Genomic DNA, 18117 nt, shown 5'->3' with positions numbered 1-18117 from the left:
ATGACACACTGGTCCAGATGTCAGTTTTAAAGCTGTGAAATCTGGCCTTGAAGCACACCTAGACCAAGATCCTACAATGGTTTGGTCTAGTGTCAATACCCATTGGAAAAGTTATGTTAGGGGCAAACCCTGTATGGAATTCTGAGAATTATAGTTTGATGAGACACCAGCCCTCTTGATAGAGCAGGCTCAAATTAGAGCTCCTGGGATTCCTTTGCGTTGAGCCACGGCAGCCCAATGGGGTCAAACTGCATTCATTTGATAGTGTAGATGCACCTAGTGTTGTCATTTGTATAAAAGTACTGGTTGAGTTCCACACTTCTCTTTTGCTTTTTATGCAATTGCAATGGAAATGTACTCCAAGGAGGCAAAGGCCAGGCTCGCAGTTCGAGAAGCCCAAACTCCCAAAGAGAAGCCGCCTTCCCCTTCCCCCAAAGAGAAGGGCCGCAAAACTCCAGAAAGGGCCACAGGTCCCACGGCCAGCAGAGAGGAGGCTCACAACCCCGGCATCAAGGGTGAGAAAGAACAGGGAGGCCAAACAGGATTGGAAAAAGGCCAAGAGAGGAAGCAAAAGCAAGAAGCAGGTCTTGTGGCCCCTTCCCACCAAAGTCCCAGGAGTCCAGAGCGGGCCAGAAGTCCAAAGGAGCCTCCTTCTTCACTGGCTGACAGCCCCACAAGCAGGGACGCTCAGGGCAATCCTCAGATGAACCAAGAGGTTAGCCTTGTCCCCCGGCCCCCGGATGCACTCATCAGCAGTCAAGAAACGAGTTTCCAAACAACCCAAGAGGAGAGCAAACCATCCAAAAGACAAATTAGTTTCTCTCTGAGTCCAGCGGAGGAGGAGAAGTCCATCGTGTCGACAGCTGTCCCAGGCATGATGTTTGAAGACGAGAGCAGGCCGCTTGCTGACCATCCGCTTGTAAGTCCTGTTCAAAAAATAAAATATGACCAATCGGAATTGTGGAGGTGGGAATGAGAGACCTGCATTCACTAACCTGGTGTCCTCCAAGCTCACTCAACATGTCCCATTCTTCTGGGATCACAATATTTTTCATGTATGAGTTGGAGGAAGCCACAGTATTCTAAAGCCATCCTAGGGCAGAGGTGGGGAGATACAGTTGGCTGCAAGGAGTAAGGAAAAATGTCAGCAGACAAGACTTGATCCAGAGAAACCATGGATTTATATTGAATTTATTGTATATACTCAAGTATAAGTCCAGTTTTTCAGCCCTTTTTTAGGCTGAAAAAAGCCCCCCTCAGCTTATACTCGAATTTGAGTCCTGGCGGAAAGGCATAGGGCTGTAAAAAGGACTTCTTTCAGTCCCACAACTTCCTGCCAGGACCCTCATCTCTCCAAACAACAACTCAGCTCTTCTTCCTCTCCTCTCTTGCACAGGGCATGTCTTCCTCTCCTCTCTTGTGCAGTATGCACTTTCCTCTCCTCCTCTCTTGACGCCAGTCTTTCCCACTTTTCCTGATTCATATACACACAGTATATGTGGTAATTGGTATAAATGGTAATTGGTTAGGCTGAGGCAGAAGTAAGGTTGGAATTTATCTTTGGCTGCAAAATCTAGTTTCCTGGGAACTTGTGGCTTTCGTTTTGAGCATGTCAAGAAGCAGGTTTCAAGGGGTAATGACTCTAATATACACTTGGGAGAGATTGAAACGTGAAACTTCCGAAGATGAAAGGTGTGGCTGAATATGATTTCTCTTGCTGTGTTGTATCTCCTGTCCCCATGTTAAGGGGAGAGGTGAACAACATTGCAATCCTACGCTTGTGTACATGGAAGAGAATCCCACTGATATCAATAAGAGTTAGCCTTCCATATTAAACCTACAGAGGACCACAGCTGGAATTGTGAAAATAATTTCAGCACATTTCCTTCTGATGACTAAAATATGTCAGATCACACCATGAGGCTTCCAATCAGCATTGTCTTCCTGGCAATTTCTGTGTTATGTTTTGGGCAACCTTGAAAGTGCCTTTTGACAGTGTAAAGTTATAGTGCTATGAGTCTATTGCTGTGGTCCCAACTTTGGGATTTTGGGGTTTGCAATCTTTGTTGTTGAAAGCCTTCAATGCCTTTCTCATTTCTGATGGCCATAAGGCAAACCTGGGTTTTTTTGTGCACAATGTGTTCAGAGGGGGATTGCCGTTGCCCTTTTCTGAAGCTGAGTAGTGTGAATTGCCCAAAGACACACAATGGTTTTCCATTACCAAATGGGAATTTGAATCCTGCTCCCCAGAGTTGTCCAACACTCAAACCACAAAAATCATGGTGGCTTTCCTTTTAAAGTCTAGAGAGGGACATTTCAGATCTAACATCTCCCCAAGTTACGAATCCCAGGATTCCCTAGGATGTATTGGTGGTAGTAAAAAGTGGGATCGTTGTGCTATAATTGTGCCATATGCCCTTGGTCCCCTTCTTTCTCTTGCAGAGTTTGTCTTGGGTTTTTGGCTACGACAACAAACTCCCCGTTTTCAATTTGCTCGATGAAGACCGCAGGGTGATTCTGTATGTTGCTGGTCACACTGCCGTGATCCATGACATTTTCAGGAACAAGCAGTACCTCCTCCAGGTAAGACTGAAATACCGTTCGGAATGGCTCTAGGAGAACGGAAAGGACATATGAACCCTCCATCACCTTGTACATTTTTATTCTGCCTTCGATTGTAATGGGGCTTCACATTTATTCATTTATTTATTGTGTCAGGAGCAAATTGAGATTACAGTTATAATTTATAGAAAAACCAAAAACAAAGTTAAAAATTTGTCATTATACTAAATGTCCTTTGATCAGAAGCTGACCACTTGGAGTGCATCTGGTGTCGCTGTAAGAAGGTCCTCCATTGTGCATATAGCAGGGCTCAGGTTGCATTGTAGTCTGTGGTCTGTGGTTTGCTCTTCTCCACATTTACATGTCGTGGACTCCACTTTGCAGCCCCATTTCTTAAGGTTGGCTCTGCACCTTGAAAGGCACTGTTCAGTGCCTTCCAAGGCTCACAGTCTTCTGTGTGTTCAGGAAGGAGTTTCTCATCTGGTATCAGCCGTTGATTGAGGTTCCAGGTTTTAGCCTGCCACTTTTGGACTCTTGCTTGCTAAGGTGTTCCTGCGAGTATTTCTGTAGATCTTAGGAAGCTATTTCTTGATTTAAGACATTGGTATGCTGGGGCCGGAGATGTCCAAGTCTTGGTCCTTTCATTGCTGGCTGCTACTTCCCGATAGATGTCAGATGGCACAATATTGGCTAAACTGTATAATTTCTCCAGTGGTGTTGGGCACAGACATCCTGTGATAATGTGGCATGTCTCACTAAGAGCCACGTCTACTGTTTTAACATGATGAGATGTATTCCACACTGGGCATACATACTCTGCAGCAAAGCGCAAGGGCAGATGTCTTCACTGTATCTGGTTGTGATCCCCAGGTTGTACCAGTCAGCTTTCATATGATATTGTTTCTAGCACTCACTTTTTGCTTGAGGGGCTTCAGATGCTGAAAGCTTATTTGTGGGGTGGGAGAAATTTCCAATCCATTCCTCACCCCTCTCTCACCAGGGACTGGGCCTCTTCTTTCCTCTCCTCAGGGACACTCGAGTTGTGTTTCTTGCATCTGTCTCAGTGAAGACAAGCGATGGATAGTAACTGCTGACCGGAGCCCAGAGAGCTTGATTATCATTTGGGATGGCTATTCTGCGTAAGTATTGAATTGGATAATGGATGTTTGATGCTTGAGGATGCAGAAAGTTGTGAAGACTCCAGGTTGGGAAAAGGGTGTCACTTTTCTGAGATTACTTTCTTGTGCAGGTAGAACAACCAATACATTTATGCTGCGTGCCACAAAAATTGTGATCCCTATCCATAATTTTGCTGATGGAGCTGAATGTAAAAATATCAGCCAATTCATCAGTTTCTCTTTCCGGTCATCAAACCTGTGGGTCACATGTGTCCCCATGGTTGCTTTTGCAGTCCTTGCCCCCTCTTTTTGTCATTAGAAATGAGGACTGCCGCTCCTGGAAGCGTCCAAGAACAGTTGTCCTTGTCTATAACAAGCCTAAGGGCCATTCTTCGGAGTGTAAATGGGGGGAACATGCTGAGGGCTTCACCTCCTCTATAAATTTGGCTTTGGTTTGGAATGGAGGGGTTGCACTTGATGGGATTTCCTTCCATCCAAGTCAGAAGTGCTTTTCACTTTTTAGTCCAGCAACCTGGGATATCTCTGTAGTTCATCCATCTTGGCCCTGACTTCCAACTTTGTTTGGCTCCTTCGGGATGCCTACATTCAAGGCCCTAATTTTCTCTGCCCTACAAGGGCTGAAATAAAGCTCGTTCAATTTCGGCAGCTTCAGATCTAACTCTTAGTTGGGTGTCTTGCAATCTAGGGTCCCGGTGCACACGATATTCGATAGTCACCCAGGAGGCGGAGTCAGTGCCATCGCCATTTCCCACGATTCCCTGTTTGTGGCAACAGTTGGAGCCGAGGAAGTGCAGGTAAAGCCAGTATAAATACTCCGATGAGTCCAGGTTAGACCATTGTGGGGGGATGGGTATAGTCTGGCAGGCCTTCATAATACCTGAGCTCAGGCCTGTAGCCGGGGGGGGGGGGGGGGATTACGGATTCAACCCCCTCCCCTGAATTTTTTCAGGTTAAAAAAAAACCTGGTTTACTCATGAATTTTAACAGGTTAACCAAATCCCCATGCTAAGTCTGTGAGACGCAAAAAATTAAGAGTCCCTCCAGAACTGCAAGCACTATCTCAAGTAAATATTGACAATTTATTCACACTGTCATTACTTGCAGCAATAGCCGATGTAGCGAAGCAACAAGTTTTTGGGGGGCGGGGGGCTGTTGAATGCTCTCATTAAGGACGCAGACTTGGTGGAAGTGGTTGACAGGGGCAGAGCTGCAGGCTATTGAAGGCTGCTTTGCCCCCTGCTGTGCTCTTTGCTTCAGTGTGAGCTAGGCGGCAGGTTTTAACACACTCACGCCCCTGACATTTTCAACCCCCCTCCCCGAAATTTTTTTCTGGCTACGGCCTTGCCTGAGCTGACCCCAACATGTGGAGTGAGTTTGGTGGATGATATGTCATGGTTGTATCCAACTAACAATGGCCTTAGCCGTGGTGCATATGTGGGACTGTTGTGCACACAAAAGCGCATCAAGGAACCCAGAGTTGGGTATGTTTAAGCATTGCCTCTGTGCAGCGCACATTGCAAGCACACCATTGTTTGAGAACCATGCACTATATTGAATGTTGGGATGTAAAGGGATCTTGTAGCACCTTAGAGACAAACCAAGAGAGCAACATTGGTAGCATAAGCTTTCATAGACTAAGGGTACATCTACACTATTGGACGGATGTAGTTTGACTACACTTTTTTTGTGTGTCTGGAGTGACTTGAGAAACTGCAAGTCTCTTCTGTTGTGAGAGAATTGGACATCTGCAAAGATGTTGCCCGGGGACACCCAGATGTTTGATGTTTTACCATGAAGGGACATGGGGAGCTGGAGCTGACAGAGGAAACTCAACCTGCTGTCCCTGGATTCGAATCGCTGACCTGTCTGTCAGCGTTCCTGCCGGCACAAGGGTTTAATCCATTGCGCCACGGGGGGCTCCTGAACTGCCATAACTCAATGCTATAAAATTACAGGAGTTGTAGTTTGGTGCACTAAAGCAATGTAATTTCTTGGACATTGGATAAGGGCTCCTTTGTTCTACCAGAACTGCTAGAACAGGCATGGACAAACTTTCTAACTTGGGGGCCGCATGCTAGTGTTGCATGAAACCTCTCTGGGCAGAATTATTTGTTCCTTTCATACCTTCAGCAGAGAGTTCCAAAGGCTGCAGATACTTAAAGTGTACCTGTTTGGCTCTGCACATGTTCAGACAATCAGGAAACTAACTACAGACTGCCTATGCCCCCTTAATAAATTGGTTACCCCGAACTCTGTTCTTCTCTTGCCCCTTCCTTGCTGTAATGTATCTTTCCCAGCCATCATGTACCTTTCCTTGCTGTAATTCAGCCTTTCCCTTTTTTCTTCTCTTTCCGGATAGCTGGTTCCCCCATTAGAAAGCCTTTGATAGTTTAAGCTCTCTCTGCTCATTATATTTCTCTCCTGCCATCCTCCCTGTCTCAGAGCACACTCTCTGGCCTCTTCTGGGGCCTAACTCAACCCAGGGATTCTGAAGACTGTTTTCCAAGCCTAAGAAACTATGTCTCCCAGGACTGCTGTTAAAAAGAACTCTTTACCTGCTAAATAATCATATGTTCCTTGTTTTCCTTATCTGTTCCCATCCTTGCAATGTGTAACCTTCCTGTCTTTTTGTTCCAAAGCACCCCCGGAAACGCCCGATCTCGTCTGAACTCACTAGCGCTCCCTGCTAAGAGGACTGGCTGCCCAGTGATGGAAGGAAGGGAAGGAAGGAAGGATGAAAGGGAGGAAGGAAGGATGGAAGGAGAAAGAGGGAGAGAGAGAAGGGAGGGAGAGGGGAAATAAGGAGGGAGGAAAGAAAAGGAAGGAAAGACAAAAGGGTGGAAGGAAAGGTTGGAAGGAAAATGAAGGGTGGAAGTGAAGGAGGACGGAAAAAGAAGGAATGAAGTGAAGGCAGGCGAGAGGAAGAGAAGGATGGATGGATGGACGAAAGGAAGGAAGGAAGGAAGGAAGGAAGGAAGGAAGGAAGGAAGGAAGGGAAAGAGGAAGGAAAGTGAATAGGACAGAAGGACAAAGTGTGGAAGGGAATGGAGGAAGGGAGAAGGAGGGAAGGGAGGGACGGAAGAAAGAGAGAGGGAAGAAAGGACAAAAGGAAGGGAAGGAAGGAAGGAGGAAGGTGAAAAAGAGAGAGGGAAGGAGGGAGGGAAGAGGGAAGGACAAAAGTGTGGAAGGGAATGGAGGGAGAGAGAAAGAGGGAGGGAAGGGAGGGAGGGAGAAAGAGAGAAGGAAGAAGGACAAAAGGGAGGGAGGGAGGAAAGGAAGGAAGGAGAAAGAGAGAGGGGGAAGGACAAAAGTGTGGAAGAGAATGGAGGGAGGGAGGAAAGAGAGAGGGAGGAAAGGACAAAGGAAAGGAAGGAAGGAAGGAAGGAAGGAAGGAAGGAAGGAAGGAGAAAGAGAGAAAGGGAAGGGGAGGGAAGAGAGAAGTAAGGAAGGACTAAAGTGTGGAAGGGAATGGAGGGAGAGGAGGGAGGGAGGAAAGAGAAAAGGATAGAAGGACAAAAGGGAAGGAAGGAAGGAAGGAAGGAAGGAAGGAAGGAAGGAAGGAAGGAAGGAAGGAAGGAAATGAGGAGAAAGAGAGAGAGGGAAGGAGGGCGGGAAGAGGGAAGGAAGGAAGGACAAAAGTGTAGCAGGGAGGGAAGGCAACAGAGAGAAGGGGGGGGGGAAGGACAAATGAAAGAGAGAAGGAAGGATAGGATGATGAGAGAGAGGAGGGCCTGAAGAAAAAGCCGAAGGGGCCTCATCTGGCCCCCAGGCCTGGGTTTGTCCATACTTGTGCTAGAAGGCTGCAGGAAATATATCTGATTATTGATGTTTTGGATTTATATCCCGCTTTTTTCTCAAAATGGTCTCTGAGTTCCAGGCTACCTCAAGCTGTAGGGAGGTAGACCTGAGGAGGGGGAGATGGGGCGATGGAGTATCTGGAGATCTAGTGAGTATGGGTAGCTATGGCCTCAAAACGTCTGCTATTCTTCTTCTTTTTCTTCTTTTCACCAGAAAACTCGTATTTGGGACTGGACCTCAGGGGAAACAACTCCTTCCTGCAGTGTAGACCTCCTGCCCGAGTACGGCTTCCAAGTGAGAGACTCCCACCTGTATATGGCTCATGTTAAATATATTTTGGGATCAGATTTCAGCTGTTATCCTGTGCCTGGGCGTTAACAAACCCAATTTGTTAATGAAGTGAGAATCCCTCTTGGTATATTTGTGCTAGATTCTACCTTTCATTGCACAACCGAGTGGATACTACCCTCGCCATAACTCAAAACCACGCCTGCAACACCCCTCACATTAGTGGAGTGATAAAAATGCATCCAGCTCTTTCAGCTAGCTTCTGTGGAGATCTGTGTAGACTGTACTTTTAAGAGGCTAAATCAGGCATGGGCAAACTTTGCCCCTCCAGGTGTTTTGGACTTCAACTCCCACAATTCCTAACAGTCTACTGGCTGTTAGGAATTGTAGGAATTGAAGTGCAAAACACCTGGAGGGTCAAAGTTTGCCCATGCCTGAGCTAAATGATATGGGAATGTTTGATTTAGACACAAAATGTTCAGCATTTTCAGCTAAAATATTACAGGGGTTACTTTAACTTGCTTTATTGTTCTTCCAGCATTACATTGCATTTAGTTCAAAAGACCATAATGAACTGGTCAGCAACAGCGAAACTCAAGTGATATTCTACATGCGGGTATGTTGGAGTAAAACTATCTTGCATTACGTCAGTGTAAGGGGAAGAGGGAGGCCAGACCTTGCCCTTCCTAGTGGGCTCAGGCAGTAAAACTCAGCTGTCAGACCAGTCAGCATGTTACTGTTTTGTCCCTTGACTCAGGCAGCAAAATGTCTTGGTCTGGCCCTGATTTTCTCATATAGTGAGAACATATTTTCTGTTTGTTTTTCCACACTTCTGCTTAGGATTGTGATGTCTTGCACTACTTTGCTCCTGTCCTAACAGAGAAAGTGAGTATAAATATACCATTTAGGGGATTCAGAAGTCATTCCCTTGCCCTTGAGCCGAAACACCCATCTGGGTGACCAGATTGTCTGGCTGCAGGGCAAAGCTTGAGATCTTAGTTCACAAGGGAGCACTTCTCTCTCTATATATGCCTGCCCCCGAATTGAAGCCTTCATGAGGGTGTCCCCTTTAGGTCCCATTTGTTGGTAAGAGTAATAAATTGTGGGAAGATGTGAGAGGGCGCCTTCTCTGCGGGGACAACCTTGGAGGCCTGATTGGTACCAACACTGGAATCATTTCTGTGCCAAGTTAAAGCGTGGCTTTGCATTCATTCCGTCGGTGCTCATTTCCTGTATTCCATTGCACAATAGTCATACTTTTCTCTTCCCCCTCTTTGGAAAAATGGGGGAGCGACTATTATGCAAGGAAATAAAATTGGTACCTTCTATTTGCTGGATGATGAAGAAGAGGAAGAGAGCTCTGTGTTCAAACTGTCTTTGAGGGGGAAAAGGAAGCAGAGAAGAACTTGTGTTGGTTTAAACTCTTTGAGGGGGAAAGGGACAAGGGAGATCTCAGTGTTAATTTAAACCAGGCATGGGCTAACTTTCTAATTTGGGGGCCGGTGATGGATGGAAGGAAGGAAGGAAGGAAGGAAGGAAGGAGGGAAGGAAGGGAAGGAGGAAAGAAAGAGAGGAGGAAGGATGAAAGGGAGGAAGGGAAGGATGGAAGAAGAAAGAGGGAGCGAGAGAAGGAGGGAGGAAAGAGGGAAGGAAGGAAAGAAAAAAGAAGGAAGGAAGGACAAAAGGTGGAAGGGAATGGAGGGAAAGAGAAAGAGGGGGAGATGGAAGGAGGGAGGAAAGAGGAAAGGAAGGAAAGACAAAAGTGAAGGAAGGAAGGAAAGAGGGAAGGAAGGGAAGATAAAAGGGAAGGAAGGAAAGAAAAAGGGAGGGAGAAAAGGAAGGATGAAAGGGTGGAAGGGAAGGATGGAAAGAGAACGAGGGAGGGAAGGGTGGGAAGGAGGAAGGAAAGGGAGAAGGAAGGAAAGACAAAAGGGAGGGAAGGAGGAAAGGACAAAAGGGTGGAAGGGAAGGAAGGAAGGAAAGAGAGAAGGAAGGAAGGACAAAAGGGTGGAAGGGAATGGGGGAGGGAGAAAGAGGGAGGGGAGGGAGGAAAGAGATAAGGTAGGAAAGACAAAAGAGAGGGAAGGAAGGAAGGAGGGAAGGAAGGAAGGAAGGAAGGAAGGAGAAAGAGGGAAAGAAGGATGAAAGGGTGGAAGGGAAGGGAGGGTGAAAGTGGGAAGGAAGAAAGGATGAAAGGGTAGAAGGGAAGGGTGAGAGAAAGAGGGAAGGAAGGACGGAAAGAGGGAGAAAGAGGGAAGGACAAAAGGGTGGAAGGGAAGCAAGGAGAAAGAAGGAAGGAAGGAAGGATGAAAAGAGAAGGAAAGGGAGGGAGAAAGAGGGAGGGAAGGGATGGAGGGAAGAAAGGAAGAAGGAAAGAGGAAGGAAGGAAGGAAGGAAGGAAGGAAGGAAGGAAGGAAGGAAGGAAGGAAGGGTGGAAGGGTGGAAGGGTGGAAGGGTGGAAGGGTGGAAGGGAAGGAGAAAGAGGGAGGGAAGGAGGAAGGAAAGAGAGAAGGAAGGAAGGATAGAATAGCAAGAGAGAGGAGGTCATGAGAAAAGAACCCAAGGAGCCGCATCCAGCCTCCTGGTCTGGGTTTGCCCATGCTTGATTTAAACTGGGTTGTTGTAGGTTTTTTCGGGCTATATGGCCATGTTCTAGACAGAGGCATTCTCTCCTGACATTTGGCCTGCATCTATGGCAAGCATCCTCAGAGGTAGCGAGGTCTGTTGGAACTAGAAAAAAGGGTTTATATATCTGTGGAATGACCAGGATGGGACAAAGGACTCTTGTCTGCTGGAGCTAGGTGTGAATGTTTCAACTGACCACCTTGATTAGCATTTGATGGCCTGGCAGTGTTTGGGGCAATCTTTTGTTGAGAGGTGATTAGATGTCCCAGATTGTTTCCTCTCTGTTGTTTTGCTGTTGTAATTTTAGAGTTTTTTAATACTAGTAGCCAGATTTTGTTCATTTTCATGGTTTCCTCCTTTCTGTTGAAATTGTCCACATGCTTGTGGATTTCAATGGCTTCTCTGTATAGTCTGACATGTGGTTGTTGGAGTGGTCCAGCATTTCTGTGTTCTCAGATAATATGCTGTGTCCAGGTTGGTTCATCAGGTGCTCTGCTATGGCTGATTTCTCTGGTTGAAGTAGTCTGCAGTGCCTTTCATGTTCCTTGATTCGTGTTTGGGCAATGCTGCGTTTGATGGTTCCTATGAAGACTTGTCCACAGTCTGCATGGTATACGGTAGACTCCTGCAGAAGTGAGAGGATCTCTCTTGTCCTTTGCTGAACGTAGCATTTGCCAGGCCATCAAATGCTAATCAAGGTGGTCAGTTGAAACATTCACACCTAGCTCCAGCAGACAAGAGTCCTTTGTCCCACTCTGGTCATTCCACAGATATATAAACCCTTTTTTCCTAGTTCCAACAGACCTCACTACCTCTGAGGATGCTTGCCATAGATGCAGGCGAAACGTCAGGAGAGAATGCCTCTAGAACATGGCCATATAGCCCGAAAAAACCTACAACAACCCAGTGATTCTGGCCATGAAAGCCTTCGTCATTACATTGATTAAAACCGTCTTTGATTTAAACTGTCTTTGAAAGGGAGTTTATCAGTTTTATAATCACCCACAACAATTATTATTATTATTATTATTATTATTATTATTATTTTAATTTATACCCCACTTTTTATTTCCACAAGGAGACTCAAAGTGGCAAATTCAGTCAGGAAAAGGGGAAAAAATGATGTTGGAACCTCAAAAATAGGGGTGCAATTACTATGCAATGAAATATGGGTATTTTATTCAGTATGCGCATGTGGTCCAGTTGGCACCACTTGAAGTTGTTTTTACTGGTTTCAAATTGTATTGGGGTTTAAAGAAAAACAGCAGCTGAGGAATGATGACTATATTCTTTTCAAATGATTGTCATTGGCTGGATTGATAATCTTTTCCCTTCTGTCTTGGACAGACCTTTGACCGGAGCGTGGGGTTGTTCAGCCAGTCGTTGTTCCATTTCAGCACTGCCCAGGCCATCACTGGCACGATGGAAGGCAAGATGGCGCTCTGGGGTCCAATCCCACCTCCTTCCAGGGACCCCGCTTTGAGCGTGAAGCCCTATAACATGAAGGTCATCAAGCTGGTGCACTTGCAGAGGGAAGGCATCTCGGTGTTGGCCATTACAGATGGGTAAGCAGCTCACCAAGTTTCTTGAGTGCTGCTTTGTGCCACTTTGAACTCAAGATATCCCTACAGTGAGCAATTTCAAAATTTACCTGTCTATGTCATGATAGACTGATGGTTAAAAAATACAGACATACCCAGATTTGTTTAGAAGGGGTTTACCTTTGCTTCCCTCTGAGGCTGAGCGTGTGTGACTTGCCCCAATACGGGTTTCCTAGCTGAGCAGGAATTCAAAACGTGCTCTCCGGAGTTGTAGTCCAGCACTCAAAATGCTATATCCATAATAGGCACAACAAAGGCGAAATTCACAAAAAAGCATAACAAGCGGTAATGCAAATAAACAATGCTGCCATGTTCCCTTCAAAAAAGCAAAGGCATTTTAGAAGCATTTTAGCAGTCATTTCTCCAGTTGTTATTTTAGCAATCTGGGAGGTGTGGAAATGTTTTTGGTAAGTGACAAAAAAGTTACTCTTTCAACATGAGTTGCCACAGATTATTTTTCAATGATGAATAATGAAAACGAGGGACTTTTAAAAGCTCCGGGGAAGGTTACAAACAAAGCAACAGTCAGCAAAAGTGGGAGCAGTCCATGAATCTGTATGCTGCTTGACATTTCTCCATTTTTCACCAGCAGAGAGCAGTGCTGGGTATCGCAAAAGCTCTTATTTATTTATTTATCTATCGTGTTAGAAGCAAAGTGAGCATACAGGTGTAATGTATTTAAAAACATAAACAAAGTTAAAAATTTGGTATTATAGTAAATGTCTTTTGACCAGAACTTGGCCACTTGGAGTGCCTCTGGTGTCGCTGTGTTGTGCATGCGACGGGGCTCAGACTGCATTGTAGTCAGTGGTCTGTGGTTTGCTCTTCTTCACACTCACATGTTGTGGACTGCCAGAGCGCAGCCTATTCTGTGTGCCCAGCCTTTTGTGTGCCGGGAAATGAGTTTCTCATCTGGTCTCAGCCACTGATTGAGATTCTGGGTTTTAGCCTGCCGTTTTTGGATTCTCACTTTCTGAGGTGTTCCTACAAGTATCCCTGTAGATCTTAGAAAGCTATTTCTTGAGTTAAGGCGTTGGCGTGCTGGCCGAACAGATGATGGACCAGAGATGTCACCGCCTGGGTTCTATCATTATTGGCTGCTACTTCCCGGCAGATGTCAAGTGGTGCAATACCGGCTAAGCAGTTTAATTTCTCCAGTGGTGTTGGGCGTAGACATCCTGTGATAATGCGGCATGTCTCATTAAGAGCCACACCCACTGTTTTAACGTGGTGAGATGTATTCCACACTGGGCATGCATATTCAGCAGCAGAGTAGCCGAGCGCTAGGGCAGATGTCTCCACTGTGTCTGGTTGTGTTCCTCAGGTTGTGCCAGTCAGCTTTCATATGATATTATTTCTAGCACCCACTTTTTGCTTTATAGTCAAGCAGTGCTTATTGTAAATCAGAGCACAGTCCAGGGTAACTCCCGGGTATTTTGGTGTGCTGCAATGCTCCAGTGGGATTCCTTCCCAAGTAATCCTCAGAGCTCAAGATGCTTGTCTGTTCTTAAGATGAAAGACACATGTTTGCATTTTAGATGGGTTAGGAATCATCTGGTTTTCCCTGCAACTAGCAGTAAGAGTACCTAAATCTTCGGAGACCTCCTGTTCAACCATTTCAAAGCTCCTTGCTTAAACGGTGATGGCATGATCATCAGTATAGATGAAACTCTCTGTCCCTTCTGGCAGTGGCTGATTGTTTATGTCAATGTTAAACATTGATGGAAGAATCACGCTCCTCTGAGGCAGTCCGTTCTTCAGTTTTTGCCATCTGCTTCTCTGGCCCCGGAACTCAACAACAACAAAAACCTTCTGTTTTGTAGCAGATTTCCTATGACGCGTATGAGGTGGTATTCCTTTGTGTTGTTATAATTTTTTCTCAGCTCTGATAGGTTTCAACCTACAATAACGGTTAATCGTACCAGTTATATTCCTACAGTTCCTCGGTACTGATGCCCTGTAGGAGTTGAAGTTCAAAACCTGTGAAGAGTTACAAGTCTCACATCCCAGCTTTAAGACAAAACAAAGTTGATTTCTGCCAGATATATATCCCTTCTCTTTTTTCAGGAATTTTGTAACCTGTGACATCAAGGGGCGTGTGAAGTTCTACGACGGAAATCTACAGCTGGTGCATTGGTACAGCCACCTGAAAGTTGGGCCCATCCGCTCCATTTCCTTCAGCGGGCACCCACCGTGCCCTGTGGATGTCACCAAGTTCCCCATGTCTTGCACCTTATCAGGTGCACCTTTCATTCTTAGGTGAGGGACAAAGGTTGTGCTGATGTCAATGGGGAATTTGACCACGTCTCAACGAGCCTTTGAAATTCAGGAATGGTCTAGTCTTCGAGTTCCTGAATGGAGGAGGATGTTGGTCTAGATCAGGGATGGGACAACTGATTATTATCATCATCATCATCATCATCATCATCATGACCCATGTGATCTCTTCCAACTCTATTATTCTATGATTCTATGACTACCACCATTACCACTACCACCACCTTATTGTGTGTGTGTGTGGGTTCTTCTACATGGTCCCTGTGAAGTACACTCATATGGGTCTCCTGCACCTGTGCAGACAGGTTCGGAGCTCTCTAGAAGCTCTTAAGAGATACATTTTAGTGGAGGCCCCGCCCACTCTTCCCTTGTAGTATATATAGCCAGTGGGAGGGGATACCGCCCCAGTTCCTTTTTTCTGCTGCAATAGGCAGTTAGGAACCTGTCTCTTGCTCGTGAGATAGCTTCTGATCATTCTACTTATTTCAGTTTCTCAAGTCGCTCCTGACACAGGAAAAAAACTTATTTCAATTTGGACTTTTTCTTAGTTCTGGACTTGATCTCGGACTTTCTTTTGACCATTCTGAGCGCAACGTTTTGGATCTGATCTGATAGCTCGGCTGACTTGGACCAGTTGACTACCCGTACTTCTCAGGTCAATCTTTCCCCCTTCCAAAAAATCTACGCATTCTTTAAAAAATGTTCGCAGTGCGTGGGGAAACTCCCCAAAACAGATGGCCATAATATATGTTTGCTCTGCCTGGGTGAGGACCAATCAGTCCAGTCATGTACCATCTGCCAGTTTTTCACCCCTCAGGCCCACAAGAATCGGGAAACACACCTGAAGGCATTACTTTATGAGCAGGCTCTCCTATCGCCGTCCGTTCAGCCACCCAAAAGGGCAGCCTCTGAGCCTCCCGGCCCCTCCCCCAATGACAGGCCAACCACTGCTCTCAGCCCCCAAGGTGACCAAGCGCTCTTACCTCTAGAAGCCCTGGGTAAAACCACTTTCACTTTTGCCAATCTGCCCAAGGCTAAAAGGGCCAAGACTCTCTCTGTGCCCCGGGATGACTCTAGAAAGCCTAATAATCAGAAGAAAAGGAGACTGGCACCACTTTGCGGCCAGACAGCCCTCATGTCATCAGCTTCGCACATGCCTGCTGTGGTGAGTCCTCTAGGCGAACAAGCCTCTGTGCAGCTTGTGCCCTCAGTGCAGCCAGCTCCAGAGAGGTGGGGCCCTCCCCTCCAGAGCTCAAAGTAATGGCTCCTGAGCTTGAGGAAATGGCCTCTGCTCCCCTCCCGTCAATGGGGGGGGGGGGAGGCCAGCTGGCCACCCATCCCACTCCATCTTTGGGAGAGGCCACAGAGTGGAATCAGCAAAGCCCGATACCCGCCCCTTTTCCAGGGCTGCGTACTAACATCGCTACAGCGCAGAGGAGCTCAAGACCTCCATCCTGAGGCCGTTGGCCCTCACAGCGCTCTTATCATCATCATTCCTACAGGAGATGCTATTGCTCCCTGTCTTCCCGCTCTTGTAGCTCCCGATCCAGAAGTCCATCTCAGAGCTCCCTTAAATCTTGAGCCCACCCCGCACAGAGAACCTTTTTACGGGATGGAGTCACCTCCCCCTTATTATTACCATGGGATTCCATCTATACCATAAACTATTTCCAAGCCTATGCTTCCCACCACCGGAGCCAGTGCTATCATTCTCCACGGCATTATGCTCGCAATGCCCTTGGGGAAGAGGCTCTGCCCTCTCTATCCCCCTCACAGCCACCTTCCAACTCTGCAGGCTTCAACCCTGGTGGATGATCCAGTTTTTTCACATGACCAACAACAAACCCCTGCAGCAGTTCTACTACCTATTCTGCCTTATCTGCTACAACTCCTTAAAGCCCCTGGCTTGGTGCCCTCATCAGAGCCCACCACCTCTAGGAAGGCAGAAAACATCTATTGCATTGACTTGTCCTCTACAGTGTGGTTAAGCAAGCATCCTAAGCCCAACTCTCCACCACCACCGAGTTGGGCTTAGGATGCTTGCCTAACCACACTGGGTCTCAAACTTGCCCAGCGCACAGGTCCCAATTTACTCCAGCAGACAGGGAAGGAAAAAAGCTAGATACCATGGATACCATGGTCTCTTTGTTCACTTAGCCCACTACGAGGCCTATATGGGGCAATATCAACATTACCTTTGGAATAAGATTGCACTCTATTTAGAACACTTACCTGCAGAAGAATTACGTGTGGTGAGACATTCAAGCAGGAAGCGTGCCAACTAGTGCACCCTCCAAAAAGAACTTGCAAAACACACAGCTGACTCAGCTGGCAAGTTATTTACGGCCGCCATCACTCTTCAACAGCATGCTTGGTTGCAATCCTCCAGCCTCTCTTCAGCAGTTCATGCAGCAATTGAAGATCTACCATTGCATGAATCGAGCCTGTTCAACCCTGACACTGATTCTAATCTGGAATGTACCCACAAAATGCTCCAGACAGCACATAGGCTTAGCCTCCTATCTCAATCTTCTAGTCAACCATGCCAGCGTTGGGTGTCCTATTCTTCAATCTATCGCAGGTGCCCCAGCTGTACACCACCCGGATCGAGACATTGTATCCCATCTCAACTGACATGAGGGAGAAAGCCTCCTCTCCCGCTGAGAGGCTGCCAACAGGGTAGGGTCAGGCAAACCTACGCCCCCAGACGGCATGTTTAGTCCACTCCAGATGGGTAAAGTTGGGACTCCCACGTTGGACAGTCCTGATCACACAGTTATCTCAGTTTTTGAGTTACACACAGTTGAGCCTACTAGAGTTACAGGGCAGCTCTCACTTACCAGGTCCTGCGATGTGGAATTCACTGTACCTACCATACCTATCTTTCAGAACAGCTTTGCTCCTTTCCTGGATGCTTGGCACCAAATTACCTCTGAAAAGTGGGTGTTAGATATCATAGGGAGGGGCTATGCCATCAAATTTGCTGCCTTGCCTCCAACGGAATACCCTAGAACAACACCTCCCTCTGCTTCATTGCTGGAGGAAGTGCGGTCACTTCTATTGAAGGGTGCCATACAACATCTGCAGAGCTAGAATCTCCACGATGTTACTTTTTCAGATATTTTTGGTCCCAAAAAGGGGTGGAGGCCTACGCCCCATCCTGGATCTGCGGAAAGTTAGCTTCTACATTAAGCCCCAAAAATTCCACATTTTCACCCTTCCTGTAATTAATTATCTCTCTGACCCGCAAAGATGCTTGGTTTGTGACAGTGGATCTTAAGGACACCTATTTCTACATTGGAATTGGGCCATCTCACCACAGGCACCTTAGTTTTCAAGTTGGACACCGTTGTTACAGTTTTAATGTTCTTCCCTTTGACTTATCTACCACCCCAAGGATCTTTATGAAATGTATACCAGTTGTTGCAGCCTTTCTCCATCAAAATGGCATAGTCATGTACCCGTACATAGATGACTGGCTACTTGTAGCCAACTCCAGACTAGAATTACTCTCCCATATTCATATGACTCTGTCTCTCCTCTAAGACCTTGGCCTAGTTGTCAACTGGGAGAAATTTTACCTTCAGCATTCAAATTTATCCATTTTATTGGGGCAATCATTGACTCTGTTCAAAAGCTGTCCTAAGGGCTATAGTCACCAAGGTCCTCATGCAAAACAATGTCTGTGCCCAGGTTGTACAGTCCATCTTGGGCCAGATGGCCTGTTACGCAATTCGCCAGGCTCAGGATGCACCCCCTCCAAATATGGTTCCTGACTGTTTTCGAAGTGCTCCACAAAAGCCTGAAAACTGTGCTTTCCATACCCA

The 18117-nt window shown here is 46.5% G+C and overlaps 1 protein-coding gene across 1 annotated transcript in view; it reads left to right on the top strand.

Annotated features, from left to right (window-relative positions):
* The window catches only part of CFAP251 (cilia and flagella associated protein 251), a 51892-nt gene that overhangs the window by 1731 nt on the left and 32044 nt on the right, over window positions 1-18117 (top strand). The window contains exons 2-10 of the mRNA XM_060785974.2: window positions 365-919; window positions 2443-2583; window positions 3592-3701; window positions 4387-4495; window positions 7713-7793; window positions 8326-8403; window positions 8628-8672; window positions 11760-11977; window positions 14081-14272. Of these exons, the coding sequence (XP_060641957.2) occupies window positions 365-919; window positions 2443-2583; window positions 3592-3701; window positions 4387-4495; window positions 7713-7793; window positions 8326-8403; window positions 8628-8672; window positions 11760-11977; window positions 14081-14272 (1529 nt within the window). The remainder of the gene's footprint in view (window positions 1-364; window positions 920-2442; window positions 2584-3591; window positions 3702-4386; window positions 4496-7712; window positions 7794-8325; window positions 8404-8627; window positions 8673-11759; window positions 11978-14080; window positions 14273-18117) is intronic.

Source organism: Anolis sagrei, chromosome X (assembly GCF_037176765.1).
Source record: "Anolis sagrei isolate rAnoSag1 chromosome X, rAnoSag1.mat, whole genome shotgun sequence".
Lineage (NCBI taxonomy): Eukaryota > Metazoa > Chordata > Lepidosauria > Squamata > Dactyloidae > Anolis > Anolis sagrei.
The sequence above is the reverse complement of the archived record's forward strand: the minus strand, read 5'-3'. Positions and strand labels throughout refer to the sequence as shown.